At 44.0% G+C, this 18,735-nt stretch overlaps 1 protein-coding gene across 3 annotated transcripts in view; it reads left to right on the top strand.

Moving 5' to 3' along the window:
• Positions 1–17,898, top strand: part of LOC123509858 (nuclear receptor subfamily 2 group E member 1-like) — a 37,644-nt gene extending 19,746 nt beyond the window's left edge. For 2 of the 3 annotated variants that reach the window (XM_045264443.1, XM_045264441.1), the window contains exons 2-9: positions 6,515–6,639; positions 6,829–6,944; positions 9,767–10,594; positions 12,121–12,380; positions 16,147–16,240; positions 16,484–16,639; positions 17,068–17,138; positions 17,553–17,898. In XM_045264443.1, the coding sequence (XP_045120378.1) occupies positions 6,515–6,639; positions 6,829–6,944; positions 9,767–10,594; positions 12,121–12,380; positions 16,147–16,240; positions 16,484–16,639; positions 17,068–17,138; positions 17,553–17,729 (1,827 nt within the window). In that variant the 3' untranslated portion in view covers positions 17,730–17,898. Of the gene's footprint in view, positions 1–4,256; positions 4,420–6,514; positions 6,640–6,828; positions 6,945–9,766; positions 10,595–12,120; positions 12,381–16,146; positions 16,241–16,483; positions 16,640–17,067; positions 17,139–17,552 lie in introns of those variants that run through there. The other variant, XM_045264442.1, reaches the window with a different exon arrangement.
• The last annotated feature ends 837 nt before the right edge of the window (positions 17,899–18,735 follow it).

The raw sequence follows: 18,735 nt of genomic DNA, 5'->3' as shown, positions 1-18,735 counted from the left end.
TGTGTGTGTGTGTGTGTTGTGTGTGTGTGTGTGTGTGTGTGTGTGTGTGTGTGTGTGTGTGTGTGTGTGTGTGTGTGTGTGTGTGTGTGTGTGTGTGTGTGTGTGTGTGTGTGTGTGTGTGTGTGTGTGTGTGTGTGTGTGTGTGTGTGTGTGTGTGTGTGTGTGTGTGTTGTGTGTATAAACCTTAACAGATCATTTTGTCACAAACAACACTTAGGAGACCTTCCTGATAAGAGTTTAGGCCGCAGTGTATCCCACACACACACACACACACACACACACACACCCTCCTTGACAGACCACCATGTCGCACATAATACACAATTTTCACCTTAAATCATATCGGAAATCCTTATATTGTACCTTCAAATTTACAACCCTTAGAAACAGCAACAATCTCTATATCACAATATATACGCGCTATGCTTAAAAACACCATCTCGCATTTTCGAAGACCTTTGCATCTTTGGCAAGTATTGCAACCTTGATAAAAAGCCTTTGAATTTCACGTTTTTGGCGTCACAGTGTCCATGTAGATGTTTTTCAAGGTATGTGTTCTTAAACGTCCATTTCTCTGATCTAAACTACTCTGAACAGTTTCTGGTGTGTCAATAGAATTTTTCAGCAAAGATTATGTAACACCAGAGGGACAAAAAACACCCAAAATAACTTAACCAATCATCTCTATGGTCTTTGAAAGCAATAGTAATGAGAGAACACTGGATCTAAAAACAAGAGTTAAGATTTTCCTCAAACCACAAGTCAAAACCTCAAGAAAACCTGGAATCTGACCTGACCTAGAACCTTAGAACCCCATACAGAAGTCAAGCATCATAGCGTATACATGCTAATCGAGAGTATGATAAAGAGAAGCCACTGCCCGTTCGAACAGGCAACTGGAGAAGCAAAGCAGACGTGGAAAGCTTCATAGTATAGTAAATCACTCAGTCCACGATCCCCGTTCCCTGACTACGGCCAAGAAAAGAGTTATTGGACGTTCTAACAGGCGACGTAAGGAGCAAAGCAGACTGAGAATGCTCACGATAGCCGGGCTGAGTTGGGACGGGGTAGGATCTGGACAGGGGTAGAGTGGGGTTGGGCGGGCTGGTAGCGGTGGTGTCTTGCGTCAATATTGGCAGCATCGACCCTCTGGCACCTGCACCTGTGACTTCCCACGGCCCCCTCGCCCTAACCCGGTCCTTACCGCCCCGTGCCTTACCGTCCACCAGCCCGCCCCTCGCTGCCCTCGCGCCGCGCCCTCGTCACCCCGCTGCACAGAGCTCGGTATTATTCACCTTATAATTAAGCGTTCGAGGGGATAAAATATAATGCCAGTGTGAATATTTGAGGCCAGTAAAGGGCTGCTGAAGCGAAAAGAGACTTCTGGCGGAGTGACGTAAGGGCGGTGGCCACACTACCAGGGGGGGCTCTTGAGGACTTCTCGACTGACAATTTGAGACAATTTCCCGGTGTGCGAGGATAATGTGCGGCGTAACAGCTCTCCCTCTCCCTCCATCTCCCGTCCCTCCCTCCCTCCCTCCGTCAGCCTGTCCTCTCAGCCAGCCGCGGTCGGGAGCCAGCCGGTCATTAGAGGATAGTTACAGCGGCCTTGTCCACGGCTCGCTAATGAAGGTGGTGAAGTGGTGGTGGAGTGATGGTGAGATGGTGTGTGGCGCGGCTGCCCTCACGAGCCATCACCATCACCGTCATACTGTTGCTTTTTAGTTGCAGAATATTTTTGTTGTTTGTGACTCCCTCTCTCTCTCTCTCTCTCTCTCTCTCTCTCTCTCTCTCTCTCTCTCTCTCTCTCTTCCTTGACACGGACTTTTCTTTTTAGTTTCTTACTTGTTAATTCAATGGATCTGCTCCTGAATAGAGTTCGTTCTCTTTGTGTGTGTGTGTGTGTGTGTGTGTGTGTGTGTGTGTGTGTGTGTGTGTGTGTGTGTGTGAGGGAGAGAGGATTGGGAGATCTTTTACTGTCACGACTTTTCATCACTTTTTTTTCATCACTCTTCTAGTTCCAAGTGCAGCCATGGAGGACTCGGTGGCTCGCTGTGTCTGGCTCAAATGTTCACTGACTGCACAGCAAAAGCGAGTGCAGGAACAAGTAACAGCAGAAAACACTACCGTAATACTGGACTAACTGGTTAGCTATTGTACTAAAGACGATAATAAGTGAAGGCTTGGAAGAGTTCAATCGCTCCCAGACACATTTAACTTGAGCACAGCTAATATGGTCGAGACAGTTACATATAGTGCTGCTTCGTTGTTTGTGCAGCGCCTTATGCCCAATGCTGTGTCAGGGAGGTGTACTGTGTGCAATATGGGGCCTTATACAGAATGCCATTAACGTTCTGCCCACACCGGAAACAACTCCGTAACTCGCGCAAACAAACCGGAAGATAATTTATACCGCTGGAAGGGTGGCGGTCCATTATTACAAAGCCACTCCTGCCCTTCGATGACTGTTCACTGCTCGAGGATCAAACAGAAGGCGTTACGCATCAGCACCAAGGAGGGACAATCAGAGTCTGGCAGTAGCACGTGGACAACACAGCCGGGCAAAACGAGACGGCAATGGTGTCTCCGCGAATGTTTCATTCCTCGGATGCGTCTGAGTGCGGTGTTGTAGTTTCCTCTGCAACTATTGCAGTTGAGTAAAATAAGTAGATGAATAGATAAATAAATACTTAACTAATTAACTAAGTAACTGTTGTGATCCGAGCTGTTGCACAATGTTGCATAATTGTCATAAATACTGAAGCAAATTTTCTTAGTTTACTTAATAAATGATATTTATATATAAGATGTTCTATTCGTCGCTGGCAAAATGACAACCTTCAATACTTATAGTTGTCTTTTTCACTGACAAATATTACAACTTCCTCTCTTCAGTCCACATTCCTCCAGCTTGTCCCTATCCCAGGCTATGTTTACCTGAGACACCTGGCTGTGCCACTTTCCCTTTGTCCCTTGGTATTTGGCCCTCTGACCTCTGTTATCTGTGAGGTCATCTGCGATGGGTCAAGGGTCAAAGCTTACAATAACAACAGCTACTGTTCAACTTTCTTCTCTCTTCTTCTTTCATCTTTCTTCTTTTCTTATATGCTTTCCCTTATATTTTATTATAATGCAGGTATACCACATAACTAAAGAAATAAATAAATACCTAAACAAACAAAGAGATAAAATAAATTACAACCTGAAGCATGTATTTCGTCTTGAAAAACGAAATAGAATATTATTAGTGTAAAAGAGACAGGACGAAGAAAGTGAAGAAAATTAACTTAACTTGCAGGAGAATAAAGATAAAAAAAAAAAGGAGCGCGAGGGGAGAGCGGCAGCGAGGGGAGAGAGGGGAGCAAGGCGTGGAAGGAGGGCGAGGGATAAGGAGAGGGGAGAAGGGAGAGGCGGGGCCATGAGAGGGGAGCACAAAGGCAGTCATCGAACACATCAAATATTCATTAGCGCGTCACGGGTCGTTGGGCCTCGGGCAGGTGTCATTTTTCATTGTCTCGGTCAACACAGGTGAGAACGGGCCACTTGGGGTCAGCTGCCCCGTGACTGGCGCACTGCCGCGAGCTGCCCGATGGTGGTGGTAATGAAAGTGGTAGTGGTAGTAGTGGTGCTTATGTTACAGTCGTACATAGTGGTGGTGATGGTGATGGTTCAAAACAATGGTCATGATAGTAGCGATCATGGTGGTGGTGGTGGTGGTGGTGGAGTGGTGGCGAGAGACAGCAACAGATACGGCGACAGCGGTGGCGGCGGGGTAGGTAGTAACTAAGGTACGCCAGGTGCATTGGTGGTACCCATGTACTACGTAGTGAGAGGCCGTGGAGGGTTGCACGGTGCTTCTCACCTGGGAGAGCACGTGTTGTAGTAGTTCTAGGTTGTATTTTAGAACAGATCGTTGTTTGTTAGTCGTGACTTAATAAAAGGAGGAGCTGAAAAGGGAGGGAAGAGTTAGCAGTAATACATAGCGATAATAGAAATATCATAGATCGTAACGGCTTAGCATAGAAGAAGAAGTAGTTGAAGTAAAAGTCGCAGTATAGTAGCAGCAGCATCAGTAGCAGTAGTTACAGACAATGGTTTAGGAGAGGTCGTTGAGCAGTGAGAAGTGAGGCCGCCACCAAGATCGCCGGTATCAGGGAGCAGCCGCGACGCTCCCACCAGATTAGATCAAGAGAGCCAGCACAGGGTCACGCCGCAGCTGGCAAGGGGCAACTGAAGAGCGTCAGCAGGCACACAATTCACACCGCACCCGCACTTCCTCACCCCATTTATCTACCTGCCTCAGCCTCCTCCACTCTCGCAGCTCACCATCTCTCACCATCATCCCTCCAGCAATTTTGGTTCTACGAGTCCACCTGTGATCAAGTCGGTACAGTGATTCGATACACCACTTGCTCAAAGGTATATGTCGATGTGAGTTCCCTAAAGACTGCGACTCAGCGTACACTCTTATGTGTTTCAGCGTCTCTATCGGGTGGTTTAACAGTTTCTACCTTGTGAAGAATGATGTTTTCAAGAGTGTTTTTTTTCTCTCTCTCTTTTTATTTTTTGGGGAGCCTAGAGGTAGTTTACCGAGGGTTTAACTCGAAGGAAATTTAAAGATGTTTTCTTGTTTTATTTATTCTTTTTTCAAGGATTCTTGTAATAGCTTAATTAATGTAATAGCTTAGTTTATGATATTTTCAACACTGCTTTTGTATTCATTCGTTAATTCATTTCATGTCATATATCGTTTTATCTTTCCTTATTCATCTATACTTACTTATCTCCAGTTGTGGATTAAGGAGAATTCAGCACCGTCAATAAGAGAAATATTTATGAGAATACCATTACTCATTTTTGTGCTCTATGAAAATTATTTATGAGGACTCGAGACGCTTCAAAAAACAGACCCACAAGTAAACTATATATGCGAAGGTGTCCATCTCTCAGTATCTTTTTGCACAACTTTGTCACAACACAGACTCGAGTTACTGAACATGTACCTCTGCGTTTTTTAGTTGCAGCACTCTGAGATGGTGAATATCATTTCATGCAATATTCATAAAAGAAAATAATGGTAATATATAAGTCATGTATTCCTCTGCGTCAGTCGTAAACAGTGCTACGGGTTCCAGTTAATATTATATCATGCGCGTACTTCGTGTTACTGGTGAATATGTTATAAAATTGTTGAAATAGTAGTAGTAGTAGTAGTAGTAGTAGTAGTAGTATATTACCTCAGCATTATTACACTTATTATCATCATTGTCATCATCATCATCATCATCGCCATTATTGTCATCATAACCATTCTTGTTGTCACCATCACCATTATCATACCTGTCATCATTAGAATTATACACAAAACGCTACGGTGTTTATCCCCATCGTTAGGTGGCAAAGCTTAAACAAAAAGTTCCCTTCAAACAAACATACACGGGTTCTTTTGCACTATACATAGATTACCATGCACTGCTTACAATATATCATAGCAGGCTGCCTGTTACTTAAGAACCATTACTTTCCGTTACTGACACGAATTCCGCTGCGCGTTGCTGTTGCAGACATCGATAGCATAACCACGCCTTGCTGACAAACTTATGAACCGAGTAAATATCAAGCAACGAACAATTCACTTACATGTCAATGCCTCGTGTCACGCCGCCACTCGTCCAGCGCCCATCACCCCGGCTCTACTGCCCATGCCGCCTATAACCCACAGCAGCTGCAGTATTAGAGCTGCAACATTACGGAATCGCGAATGGTGGATGGTTACGTAGTTCAATTAAGACTGCTATGTATGTACCAGTCCTTGAACAACTATCTAAATGCAACCCACGTGTAGTAAAGATGGTGTCTGCGTGCACATGCCAGGGAAGATCTTAAACTGTCTGTTGTCTTATCTTTTCAATAGACTGTAATAGATATATCTGTAGGATTTCTGGAAAATTTTCATGATTCGTATGATAGCTTGATAAGAATTGTGAATCATGAATGATAAAAATGTCCATGAGAACCTGAGTATTCATCTGTCAAGGAAAAAAATCCATGAGAGGCCAAAGCTCTTAGTACGAGTAATATGAACCCTGGCGGCTGATATGAGGATGTGTGAGCGTGAGCAAATGTGAGCAGCACGCCAGCCTCTCAGGTGCACAGAACAGTGACCGCTCAATACAGTATGGCGTCCCTCTTCAACGTGAGGAAAGCCCGCTCTCCTCCAGGCGGGGAATGTTACAGCTTTCTGAAGGAACACTTTCTGAATCTGAAGTCAGATATATCGTCAGGAACTTTTTTTTCTTTTTTTTCTTTTCTTTGTTTCTTTTCTTGTTTTAACTTCCACATAACCACAATCTCTTAAGATCAGCGATGGCTCCTCCTCGATCCTTTGTTCCTCGCTGTGTACTATGTACGAACATTACGTCCTTGAGGAGAACATGTGTGTCAATCACAAGTTGTAGTTATGGAGATGACTGAGCTGATTCCTGAAGTTAACCAGGCCTGTCTCCTGCTGCAGATGGAGCGCGGGGAGGCGGCGTGCCGGGTGTGTGGGGACAAAGCATCGGGGAAGCATTACGGCGTGCCATCCTGTGACGGCTGCCGAGGGTTCTTCAAGAGATCCATCCGCCGCTACCGTAACAAGTGAGTGTCCTGCTGTCTCTGCAAACAGACAGGCCTCGGCTCACCCAAGCCACTTGTTGATAGCACTGATAACAACTCTGAGAAATTACTTCCATGCATACATGGTCACAATATGTAGGTTTATTATCATTCTCTAATATACTTGTCTAACTATTGCTCCCTGGCGCCCTACTGGTCCTACTCCCCCAGGACATTGGACTACGTGTGCAAAGAGGCGGGCACTTGTGTCGTAGACGTCACTCGGAGGAACCAGTGCCAGGCGTGCCGCTTCAAGAAGTGTCTCGACGTCAACATGAAGAAAGACGGTGAGTGCCACGGTGGGGAGTGAGTGACTACATGTTCTGTCCACCAAACACTTCAGGTTCTTTCCAGAGAGAGAGAGAGAGAGAGAGAGAGAGTGTGTGTGTGTGTGTGTGTGTGTGTGTGTGTGTGTGTGTGTGTGTGTGTGTGTGTGTGTGTGTGTGTGTGTGTGTGTGTGTGTGTCCTACTTCATAGCAGTGGTCACGGCTTAATGATGAGCGGGTGCACGGCTTAATCAACACGTGGCACTGTGGTGAACGGGACGAAGAGGCGACGGCATGTGAGGGTGTGCGGGAGGGAGGGAGGGAGAGAGGCGGGGAACACAGGCAGGCACGTGGCAGTGTTCCCAGAGCAAAAGGGAGGTGGCCCGTTAACAAGACATATCCATCTCGCCTGCATAAGTTAGCACGCTGAACTTCCACTGAGAAGCCCTAGGGTGTGGTGGGGAGGGGAAGGCAAAGACCGAGAGGAGGATGAGGAATGGTGCTCTTTCTCTGTCAAATCCATGGTATACTCGAGTTCTCAGAGGGAAGAGGAGAGGGAATCGCTCTATAACGTCGGATCAAGAGAGACAGCAGGTATCGCGTGGAGTCAGACGAGCAGGTAGGTGCAGGGGCGGGGCGGCGGATGCGGCACGGCGACGAGAGGCAAAACCGGGCAAGGAACACGAGTCAAGGGAGAGCATTGTGGTAAAGGACAGGGCAAAGAACACATACTGCATCTTGGATTTCTGTAAAAGTTGTTGCATTTGTTACTCTATTTACTTGCACTCGCCAAGGATTACTAGTGGAGATTTCCGCCATCCACAAATCGCCCATCCTGCTAACTGCTAAATGTCTCTCTTGAACATTTCTCTTATAAGATTTTAAGCCAAGTAATCACCTTATACAATCATCACAAAAATAATCTTTCTAAAACCTAAATTATTTCCACTGCAATCTGTTGAAAATAGTGGTTAGGAGACGAAATTTTTAGAATATACGATGATGTAAGAGGAGAACGAAAAGAATTAGGAAGCGAAGTAGAGACTAAAAACGTCTCGACTATAAATGAACTAGACACAAATAGATATATAAACAAACAGATATGCAAGTAGTTGACGTGGGATGAATACGTCGTTTGTGAACATAGAAACAACAGAACGAAAAACGAGCCAGACGGAAACTAAATGGAGAACAAGGTCTTGCTGAGATGGCCTATAGAACAAAACGGCAACGGCAACCAAGGATGATAAAATAGGGACAATTTTGGACACATACTCTGGCGGCGTTGGTGGTAGTGGCAGTGGTCTTGGTGCTAGTGACTGATAATGAAGGAGAGGCTGAGAACAACTTCCTCTGGGAAATCTTGCAAATCAAGAGACAGACAGAAGAGGATTGGGGGTGGGGGAAAGGTTAGTTGTCCTTATTTTTCATAGATTGTTGTTTTATACTTTATCTATGCACATTTTTATTATCTATTGTGCTTTTACGGCCCCATATGTCCCCGATGCCGTGGCGCTTTGATTTAATCGATGAGAGAGAGAGAGAGAGAGAGAGAGAGAGAGAGAGAGAGAGAGAGAGAGAGAGAGAGAGAGAGAGAGAGAGAGATTGAAGAGTGTGAAGAGGGAGGAGGGGAAAAACGGAGGAAAGGGAAAGAGGGGAGGAAGAGAAGGAAGAGGGGAGAAAGAGGAGTGTCCAACATAAAAGGTGCATTAGGAACGTGCGACTCGCGACCCTTATGTTGTGGAGTGTTTATTGTGTGTGTGTGTGTGTGTGTGTGTGTGTGTGTGTGTGTGTGTGTGTGTGTGTGTGTGTGTGTGTGTGTGTGTGTGTGTGTGTGTTCGTTTTTTCATATGGATAACAGGAAATTTTAATGTATCCAGGCGTTACGAATGTTCAAAAGTAATGTCAACACTCGTGCCTTGACTATACTGACGAAAGCAATGTGGCAGATAAAGTGATGATACAGTGGTGATGTGTTTGCTCATTGCAGTGGTGCCCGTAGTGCTATAGTGGTAAGAAACGCGAACACACACACACACACACACACACACACACACACACACACACACACACACACACACACACACACACACACACACAATAAATCCTCTCTCTCTCTCTCTCTCTCTCTCTCTCTCTCTCTCTCTCTGACGCAGGTGTGCTGGTGCAGGTGGACGCCTCCCCTCCCGGTAATGACCTGGCCGGAGTGAGTGAGGTAATACGCTATTGATTGCACTGTTACCTGCCTTTAACTACCCATTAAGGTGCTTGGGCTGCCGGCCGAGACAAATTACTGCGATATTGATCCAAGATTCATGTGTCGCCCCACAATCTAATCCCGCCCCCACACGCGCCGCCCACTGATCGGTGTCTGAAGGGGTATCCTCGCCACGCGCCGCAGCACACGCTCATGTTAAACAACTCGTACAAGCAATGACTGATCCCTTGTGTTTTCAGTTGCTCACTCACTCGCAACGCTGCCTCTCACGCTTCGGTTTTGTTGACATGAGGAAGTAAGGGAATAACTATGTGCTGTGTATGATATCTGAAACGTAGCGCCCTCAAGTCCGGAGAATTATATATATATGGACCTACAGCAGAAGTAGACACACACACACACACACACACACACACACAGAGAGAGAGAGAGAGAGAGAGAGAGAGAGAGAGAGAGAGAGAGAGAGAGAGAGAGAGAGAGAGAGAGAGAGAGATAAAAAGGAGTGAAGGGAGGGAATGGAGAGGGAGGTAATGCGGAGGGGAAGATAAGGAAGAGGAGCAGGGTCATGAGAAGGGAGAGTTGAGGGTGGGCGCTAACACTTCCCCTCCCACCCACCCACCAACAGCCGTGCAGCACGAGCGAGCGCCGCGGTCCTGCCAGAAGCGGCCCATGTTCGCCCCAGACATGCCAGGGTCGACAGGGTTTCCTCCGGTGTCCGTTGGCGGTGGAGCCAGCCTGCCACCCTTGCCGCCCTACTACCCAGCACTACTTCCGCCCATGCCCTTCAAGCCGCCTTTCCTCCCCATGACCCCTTCCATGGCGCCCCTCAACCTGCACTTCAGCCACAACTCGGCCTTCAAGCCCAACCTGGCTGCCCTCACCAACGAGTTGCGGCGGCCCTTCACCGAGGCCGCCCTGCACCACTCTCCCTCGCCGCCCCAGGACTCCAAGGCCCCAATCAACGAGCGTCTGGACCACAAATTCCCTGTCTGTGAAGCCTTCGAGTTCAAGCCGCCAGTTAGCGAGCGCTTGGGACTGAAGCCACCAATCATGGAGCATCTTGAGCTGAAACCGCTGCCGGTCGATCACCGGCCACCAATGAGCTCTCTGGTCGACATCTCACGAGCAGCCAATGAGGGATCGGCATTCAGTCCGCCACGCCGCGCCGCCTCGCCGCCCCCTTCCACCGGAGGGGAAACTGAGGTGACCAGCTCCGACGGGAACACCAAGAACAACACCAAAGCCTCCATTGCCGCCGCCATCATCCACAGCACCGCCACCATCTCCACCACCACAACCACGGCAGACGTATCCACCTGCGCCACCACCGCGCCCGCCTCCACCTCCACCACAACCACAACCACAACCACCACCACCATCAACAACAACAATGACACAGTCACCAACAATAACATTGGGATAGCTGCTGCAATTACCTGCAAAATCAACAATGGTGAGTAGAATGTGAACTCTATATTTGTCCTGCAAGCGTGAAACAAAACCAAAAATTGCTTCTCTCGCCACGCACTCCTTTATGCTACATTTCAGTAATAGGAATTTTGACAATAACTTCACGTTTTGAAGCCTAGAATGACAACAACACTTCCTCTGATAAGGGTAACAATTAAATCAGTAAATAGAGATCTAAACAGTTTTCAACAATTTGACAGTAATAACAGAACATGTTCTGTAGAGCTGACCTTATTATGAGATCCACGTCATTCCTTCACTCGTTGGTCTACACGAGCGTGATACTCGTATTGTTCAGCTCCTTACGATGCAGTGTTTCCCTAAGTGATCCTTGTAAGGTTCCCTATACGGAATACTATGCATTCTCAGCGCCACACTTCATGAAGATTAGTATAACAGTGCCAAGAATAACAAGACATCTTATACTGGCACTAAAATTAATTAAAATTCTAAGAGACGTATTTTTCAAAGGTTTCTTATTTTGGTTTCTTTTAACAGTGGAAGTCTTGTTTGTGGTTCTCAAAGGTGATTCCATTATTCTAGTGCCAGTTTAACAATTCTGAAGCACCACATGAAAAGAGAAACACTATGAAAATCTAAATAATAATGATGTTAATAATAATAATAATAATAATAATAATAATAATAATAATAATAATAATAATAATAATAATAATAATAATAATAATAAATAATAATAATAATAATAATAATAATAATAATAATAATAATAATAATAATAATAATAATAATAATAATAATAATAATAAATAATAATAATAATAATAGCAGTAGTAATAGTAATGATAATAATAATAATAATAATAATAATAATAATAATAATAATAATAATAATAATAATAATGATAATAATAATAATAACAATAATAATATTTATGCACACGAACATAAGCTCTGATTCCCCAGGTGTTCAACGATACATAAAAAAAAGATCATCACGGCCCATGAGTGGTACAATCATGTTTGAAGTCTACTAAGCTGTTGCAATCCTGCTGCGCTTAATGTTTTCCGTCGTATTCTTTCCTTGCTTCTTTTTTTTTTTTTTTTTTTTTGTGATGTCAAGCTGATCACTGAATTTAGGCATCCCACTCTTCTGTGTTCATATCCCAGAGCAATGGTACACTTTTTTTTTATTATTGTTTTTTTTTACATTTTGCTCTCATTTTTTATTTTCAAGAGGAACATAAATGATCAATAACGTTCTCATGAGTGTTTTCTCTACCTGATGATACACAATCCTCCCATTAATCCTTTCAGTAGCGTGACGTGTTTCCATATCAATTTTGCTTACTATAAGGTGATATTATACAGCTTCAGAAACTTAAGTGGGGATTAAAATAGTGAAGACTCTGGATATTAATCTTCTGACCTCCATAGATCCTTCCTAATGTCAATAAAATGGTCTAACCGTACACAGATCTCAAGGTAATAATGTGTCCAGTACTGAAGGGGATAACTTCACCTAACGAAGCATCACATTCCTAACAGATAAGAGGGAGTCGAGTTCACCACCACCAGCGTTCCTCACGGTCCCACGCTCCCCCTCCCTTGCCAGCCCCGCCAGTACGCCCCTCCCCTCACCCACCTCGCCCTCCCCGCCCATCAACGCTATGCAGTCATCGGCGCCGCCCATCACAGTGGACGCCGGCGCGCTGGTTATTTCCCCAACAGACAGCGTGTACGAGAATGCCGCCAAACTGCTGTTCCTGGGTGTCAAATGGGCGAGGTCTATCCCGTCATTTATGCAGGTAAAGGTGATTTATATCTTTGTCATCTCTCTCTCTCTCTCTCTCTCTCTCTCTCTCTCTGTGTGTGTGTGTGTGTGTGTGTGTAATTCACCTCGGTTGCCTGCTGGTCACCCAGCCAGTCTTCCCTATTACGGAGTTCAGAGCTCATAGACCGATCTTCGGGTAGGACTGAGACCACATCAACACACAACACACACACACACCGGGAAAGCGAGGCCACAACCCCTCGAGTTACATCCCGTACCTATTTACTGCTAAGTGAACAGGGGCCACACATTAAGAGGCTTGCCCATTTGCCTCGCCGCTTACCGGGACTCGAACCCGGCCCTCTCGATTGTGAGTCGAGCGTGCTAACCACTACACTACGCGGTGTGTGTGTGTGTGTGTGTGTGTGTGTGTGTGTGTGTGTGTGTGTGTGTGTCTCTCTCTCTCTCTCTCTCTCTCTCTCTCTCTCTCTCTCTCTCTCTCTCTCTCTCTCTCTCTCTCTCTCTCTCTCTCTCTCTCTCTCTCTCATAGATATGCTTGAATAACATGGCAGCAACACCTACATCATTAAATTCACCAGCAAGTGAAGGAGCAAAGGGTTAGTGTCAATCTCACATCCCGGGGCAGAACATGAAGGAACACGATTATATTCCTGTGCACTGATCATTTGTCCCTGTAGCAGTGACGCATTCCCACACCAGACATGTAACCCTTTCATTTCTCCTCATCTGACCCAACACTGTGACCGTCTTACTTCAAACTAACCCATATGTCTCTGAAAGCAATACGTTATGATAATCATTCATCAGAACCATTGGTCTTAATTGATTTTCGAGCTTCCTACGCACATAAGTTAGGTTAGGTAAGATTAGAATAGTGAACAAGAAAGCAAGGAACCAGCGAAGATTTTTAGAAAGCAATCCACTAGAGAGAAAAAATATTCAAGACAACGAAACTAAGGCATTTTCATTATCTCCTTGTTAGCTGGATCGTTAAAAGAGAACATTAAACTTATATAAGAGGGGAAAATGTGTTATTGGAGAAACATTAAGGTTTGCACGGCCTCGCTGCACAGGTGGATGGGGGAGCTGTAAGTATTGATTAGTGAAGGAAGGTGAGTGTGTATTCAGGCGGGCACGTTCACACACTAGTCATCCAACTCCCACTCACGTCTTTAATAGCTGCTACATTACTAACTAAAACACAAGATGACAGGTCTCTCTCTCTCTCTCTCTCTCTCTCTCTCTCTCTCTCTCTCTCTCTCTCTCTCTCTCTCTCTCTCTTTTTTTTTATTTAAACATAGCACATATATTTACATATTCGGCTTAAAATTCCACGTTGAGTATGGAATTATTTAAAAAGCCTATCAATAATTAATATACATTAAGAATATTGTTTTTACATTAATAACTTTCACGTTAGCACCAGAGGAGTGGCCTGCTGGGTGTACATGTCCTCCACCTGGGGTGTGGTTGTGGTGAATGCATTCCACATTCTCTCTCTCTCTCTCTCTCTCTCTCTCTCTCTCTCTCTCTCTCTCTCTCTCTCTCTCTCTCTCTCTCTCAGTGCCTAAAGACACAACAACGACCTAGGTCCTAGGATGTGAAGCCGTTCTAATTCCCCGTAACCATTATCCAGAGTAATAGTTTACACCTCTGGCAGCAATGAATAACATAACATGACAGTTCAATGGATCGCCCGAGGTCACTATTCATCCTATCATCTATTTTTTTTTTCTATTGTTTTCCCCTTTTTCCTTCTCCCCTGTAACCCTCTCTCGTTGTATTCTCGCTCTTTTTTCTTATGTTTTCGTTTTATAAGTACTTTTATTTGATAAACTGCCAAACTATCTAGTCATTCCCAGCTACCGAAGAAGACTTAAAGAACTCGAAATCGCAATTCAAAACTACGGCCAAGTCATCACTCATCAGCAAAAATTTCAAAAGGGAATAGAACTCTTTTAGTCCTAAAAAATAGAATATATTAGAGAAAACATCAAATGGTGACCCATCAATCACACTTAACGAAACATGTATGTATGAGAATCTCCTGCTCCCTCCTCCTTGCCGCATGCAAAATGTGACTCGGTGTGAGTGTTAGAGAGAAAACAGCGCAGCCAGTCAGCTGAGACTTATAATCATGTTGTCGGAAAAGAAAAGAGAAAAACACACAAACAAGCTGCAAAACGTTCCACAAGCCGGTGCTAATTACGGTAAAGCCAGTATACCGTACATCATGTGTAAGCTTCGCTGTTGTACGTGACATATTGTTAGTAAGATTAACCGAAGAAGAATTAGGCTTAGGCCTATGTATAGTAAAGGTGTCAAGATGGAGGAGTGATAACGACCCAAACAACCAAGCCCGACAACCTATTATTATAGTTAAGCAAGCGGGCAACCATTGCTAAAGTGAACGAACAGGAACACAGACACACTGCGGCAACCTCTGAGGGTGAAGATTGGAGAGAGACGAGTACAGAGGAGAGATGAGTGAAGGACACTTGCACTTACAAGAAATGTCTGTTGCTAAGGACAGAAAAGTGCAGTGCAGTTCTCATCATGTGAACCATCTCGTTATCTCTACCGGTAGTTATAACGAACCAATGAAGCAATGAATTAACTATTTTTATAGATAGGAAAGTTTATCTTACCTTAATCCAACAGTATTTCAAATTCTGGGCTGTAATAATCCACACAAAAAAATGTATATTATCCTCACTCGCTCACTTCCACCACCTACACCAGTTTTGCCTCGCCAGTACCGAGTCACCATGATGCGAGAATGGTGAAGACTGCGTCACTGCATTACTGATTGCTGGCAGGCAAATGCTGACTTTTTGCAAAAGAGGCCAGGATAAGTAAAAATTGATAAAAAAAAAAATGAAAAATCTAATTTATGTTTATTTTACATGCCTAGAAATATGCGGGGATAAAGTAGTGGAGTAGTAAATAGCGTGCAGTAAGGCACGGAATTCAAAAAATCTTACCAGTATCTCACAACCAGTACATCAGCAGCACACCATTCACAATCACACTTATATGTAAGTAATATGAAACTCTGCTCCATATTGTCTACCTGTAAGTTCAAGCGTACTCAACTGGAGGAGACTCATTCACGGCGACAATCCATAATTACGGAATTGGCGAGACACATGGATTAGCTATGTGTCTCGTAGAGTATTCGCTATGGTGATCTCGGAAGGCCTATAGTGTTCCATCGTATATGATTGGTCAATATTATTGCCAACTATGTAATCATGAATGCTGCATCTGTGCATCTATATATAGTGGCTCCTGGATAAATCACTGTTGATGGTTCATGTGTGTGTGTGTTTGTGTGTGTGTGTTTCACTGTTTGATCTGCTGCAGTCTCTGACGAGACAGCCAGACGCTACCCTACGGAACGAGCTCAGAGCTCATTATTTCCGATCTTCGGATAGGCCTGTGACCAGGCACACACCACGCACTGGGACAACAAGGTCACAACTCCTCGATTTACATCCCGTACCTACTCACTGCTAGGTGAACAGGACCTACACGTGAAAGGAGACACACCCAAATATCTCCACCCGGCCGGGGAATCGAACCCCGGTCCTCTGGCTTGTGAAGTCAGCGCTCTAACCACTGAGCTACCGGGCGTGTTTGTGTGTGTGTGTGTGTGTAGGGATGGAAGGAAAGCAGGAAGAGATTTGAGAGTTATTTACCAGTAATTTTAATCAATGATTTGTAACTTCATCCAGACACTATACTAGCTACATTTCATAATATTTTTCAACTTGCAGTTGCCCTTCCGAGACCAAGCGATCTTGCTAGAGGAATCCTGGAGTGAGCTGTTTGTCGTGGCCGCCGCTCAATGGTCTCTTCCCCTTGACCAAGGTAATGAGTTATTGTGAAAAAAAATATAATAATGATAATAAATATATAAATAAAAATGAAAAATGATAATAAATAAATAGTCACCTCTTGGAGTGTAAGTCTCGTCTTCATTATACCAAAATCAACTCAGACATTAGATCAAAAGAAATAACTTTCATTTCTATTCAAAATCAATTTTTCCTTCGTGGTATCGTTGAAGATAGTCGTGAAGTGATGATCAACTCTTGCCTCTCACACTCACAGGGGGCCTGGTGCGCGACGCAGACCTATCAACGGAACATGAAGCTGGGCTGGTACGCACCGTGGAGGGTATGAGGGATGTCATCACGCGGTTGCACGCCCTCAGGGTGGACCATACTGAATATGCCTGCCTCAAGGCTCTCATCCTTTTCCGCCCAGGTGAGTCACCCTCCCCAATATGAGTGAAGCCTAGGTACCGCGTGCCAACCGCGTGACGCACCTCAAGTATATTCAGAAAACGTTTTGCTCTCCCACGATATTTCTTAAAACATCACAGAGATATTTAACAGGATTCCCAAGAATGGTCTTCGTGTTAGTCATGTAGAAATATTATTTGTCACTACAACCATAAAAACACCTTAGCAAACCCGTAAAACTTCAATTGGAGTCCGTTAAGGGTTAAATGTAATGGAGGTGCGGCGCAGAAGTGCTTCAGAATACAGGCTTAAATACAGCATGTTAGATGGGGGAGACATGTCATGCTCTACAATGTAATATGTTGTTGAAGTGGTGATGCTCACATCTCGCCACGAAAAATGTCCCTGCTATCGTAATACTACGTACATAGCGGAGTTTGTGTGTTGCAGAGGCGCGAGGGCTGCGTGACGGGTATGGCGTGGAGGTGTTGCAGGACCAAACCCAACTCATGCTGCACGAGGTGAGATCCTTCAGTAGTGCAATGAACATTATACCTTTGTTATTGCCATTTCAATTAACGAACATCTCAAACACATAGATTGATAAGTGAATGGAATGGTCTCCCTAATCAGGGATGTCTCACTATACGAAGCTTTAAAAAGAGATTAGACAAGTTTATTGCATAGGGATGCTGGGTGGACGTAAGCAGGTGTGTTGTAATGTACAGGAGCGGTACTGCCACTTGTAGATCTGATGGCTTCTTGAAGCTGCCCTTATTTTTTTATCTTATTTATTCACTTGCTTTTTTTTTTTTTTTTTTTTTGTCTTCATTATGTTAGCCACAATTCCACAGACCTGACACTTATATAAATTTTGCTAGGTAACTTACAACCATTGTCGTCGTGACGAAATTGCTAATTGGGTTCTTCCACAGTACCTGGCGAGCAAAGTGTGTGGGGCCGGTGGCAGGGTGAGGGCTGGCAAATTGCTGCTGCTACTTCCTGCCCTTGGTCACATATCCGCTACTGCCGTGCAAGAGATCTTCTTCAGGCGGACAGTTGGCAACACCCCCATTGAGAGAGTCCTCTGTGACATGTTTAAGTCAAGCTGAAGTCTGAAGTCGTATCTAACCCACTGACCGCCACTTTTGAAAGTGGCGCCTGTTTGTATTCAATGCCTTGCCCGAGGCCCTCTCTCTCTCTCTCTCTCTCTCTCTCTCTCTCTCTCTCTCTCTCATATATGTACTTAACTGGTCCCACTACCTATAAGAATCCATGTTAAATACAATTAAAGATATATATATATATATATATATATATATATATATATATATATATATATATATATATATATATATATATATATATATATATATATATATATATATAACAGGAGTGAAACTCCAGAACTGCTGTACAATATGTTCTAGTCTACATTGTTATATGTACATAACTCTGCAGGCCTTTAGGAAAGACCTGCATCATGACTTACTGCCATACACATTACATTTACATATACTGTTCTTCATGTTACACTATTACACAACCTGTAAGGTTATTTATACCACGGCAACAATTCCTAACAAACCAATGGCCCACAAGCATTCTACTAAAACATCTGTGAGGCTGTACAATTGATAGATAGATCAGAGCCACTGTCTGTTTCACTTATGGAAACAAAAGGATTATGTACCTGAGAATCATGTACTTACTTGAAAACTGAAGAACATACTGCATTGGTGAATTCACAGAAAAAAAAGTAAAAATGTACAACTTTCTTTAGATCATGAAACATGAGGTTAACTACTTAATGAAATGATGAGCGTGTATACCAAGGAAGGTGTATTCTAAGAAATTGTATAAGACACTCATCATAGAGCAGTGTTTACTGTGAATCACTACAAATTATTTCACTGACTATATGTATGTACATCCTTTCAATGTTTTGCATAAAAGAGGGAGCAGAAGATGACTCAATATTCTCACTAGCTTGTTATTGTTAATTTCAAAATAATTTCATTAAAGGCATCAGTAATTTTACCAATTCTCAAGCAAAGGTAAAGTTGACATGCTGTTTGCTGTGAAGCAATTAAATATACATAAAAGGTTTGTTTCATA

This window comes from Portunus trituberculatus, chromosome 27 (genome assembly GCF_017591435.1).
Source record: "Portunus trituberculatus isolate SZX2019 chromosome 27, ASM1759143v1, whole genome shotgun sequence".
NCBI classification, from domain to species: Eukaryota; Metazoa; Arthropoda; class Malacostraca; order Decapoda; family Portunidae; genus Portunus; species Portunus trituberculatus.
The sequence above is the reverse complement of the archived record's forward strand: the minus strand, read 5'-3'. Positions and strand labels throughout refer to the sequence as shown.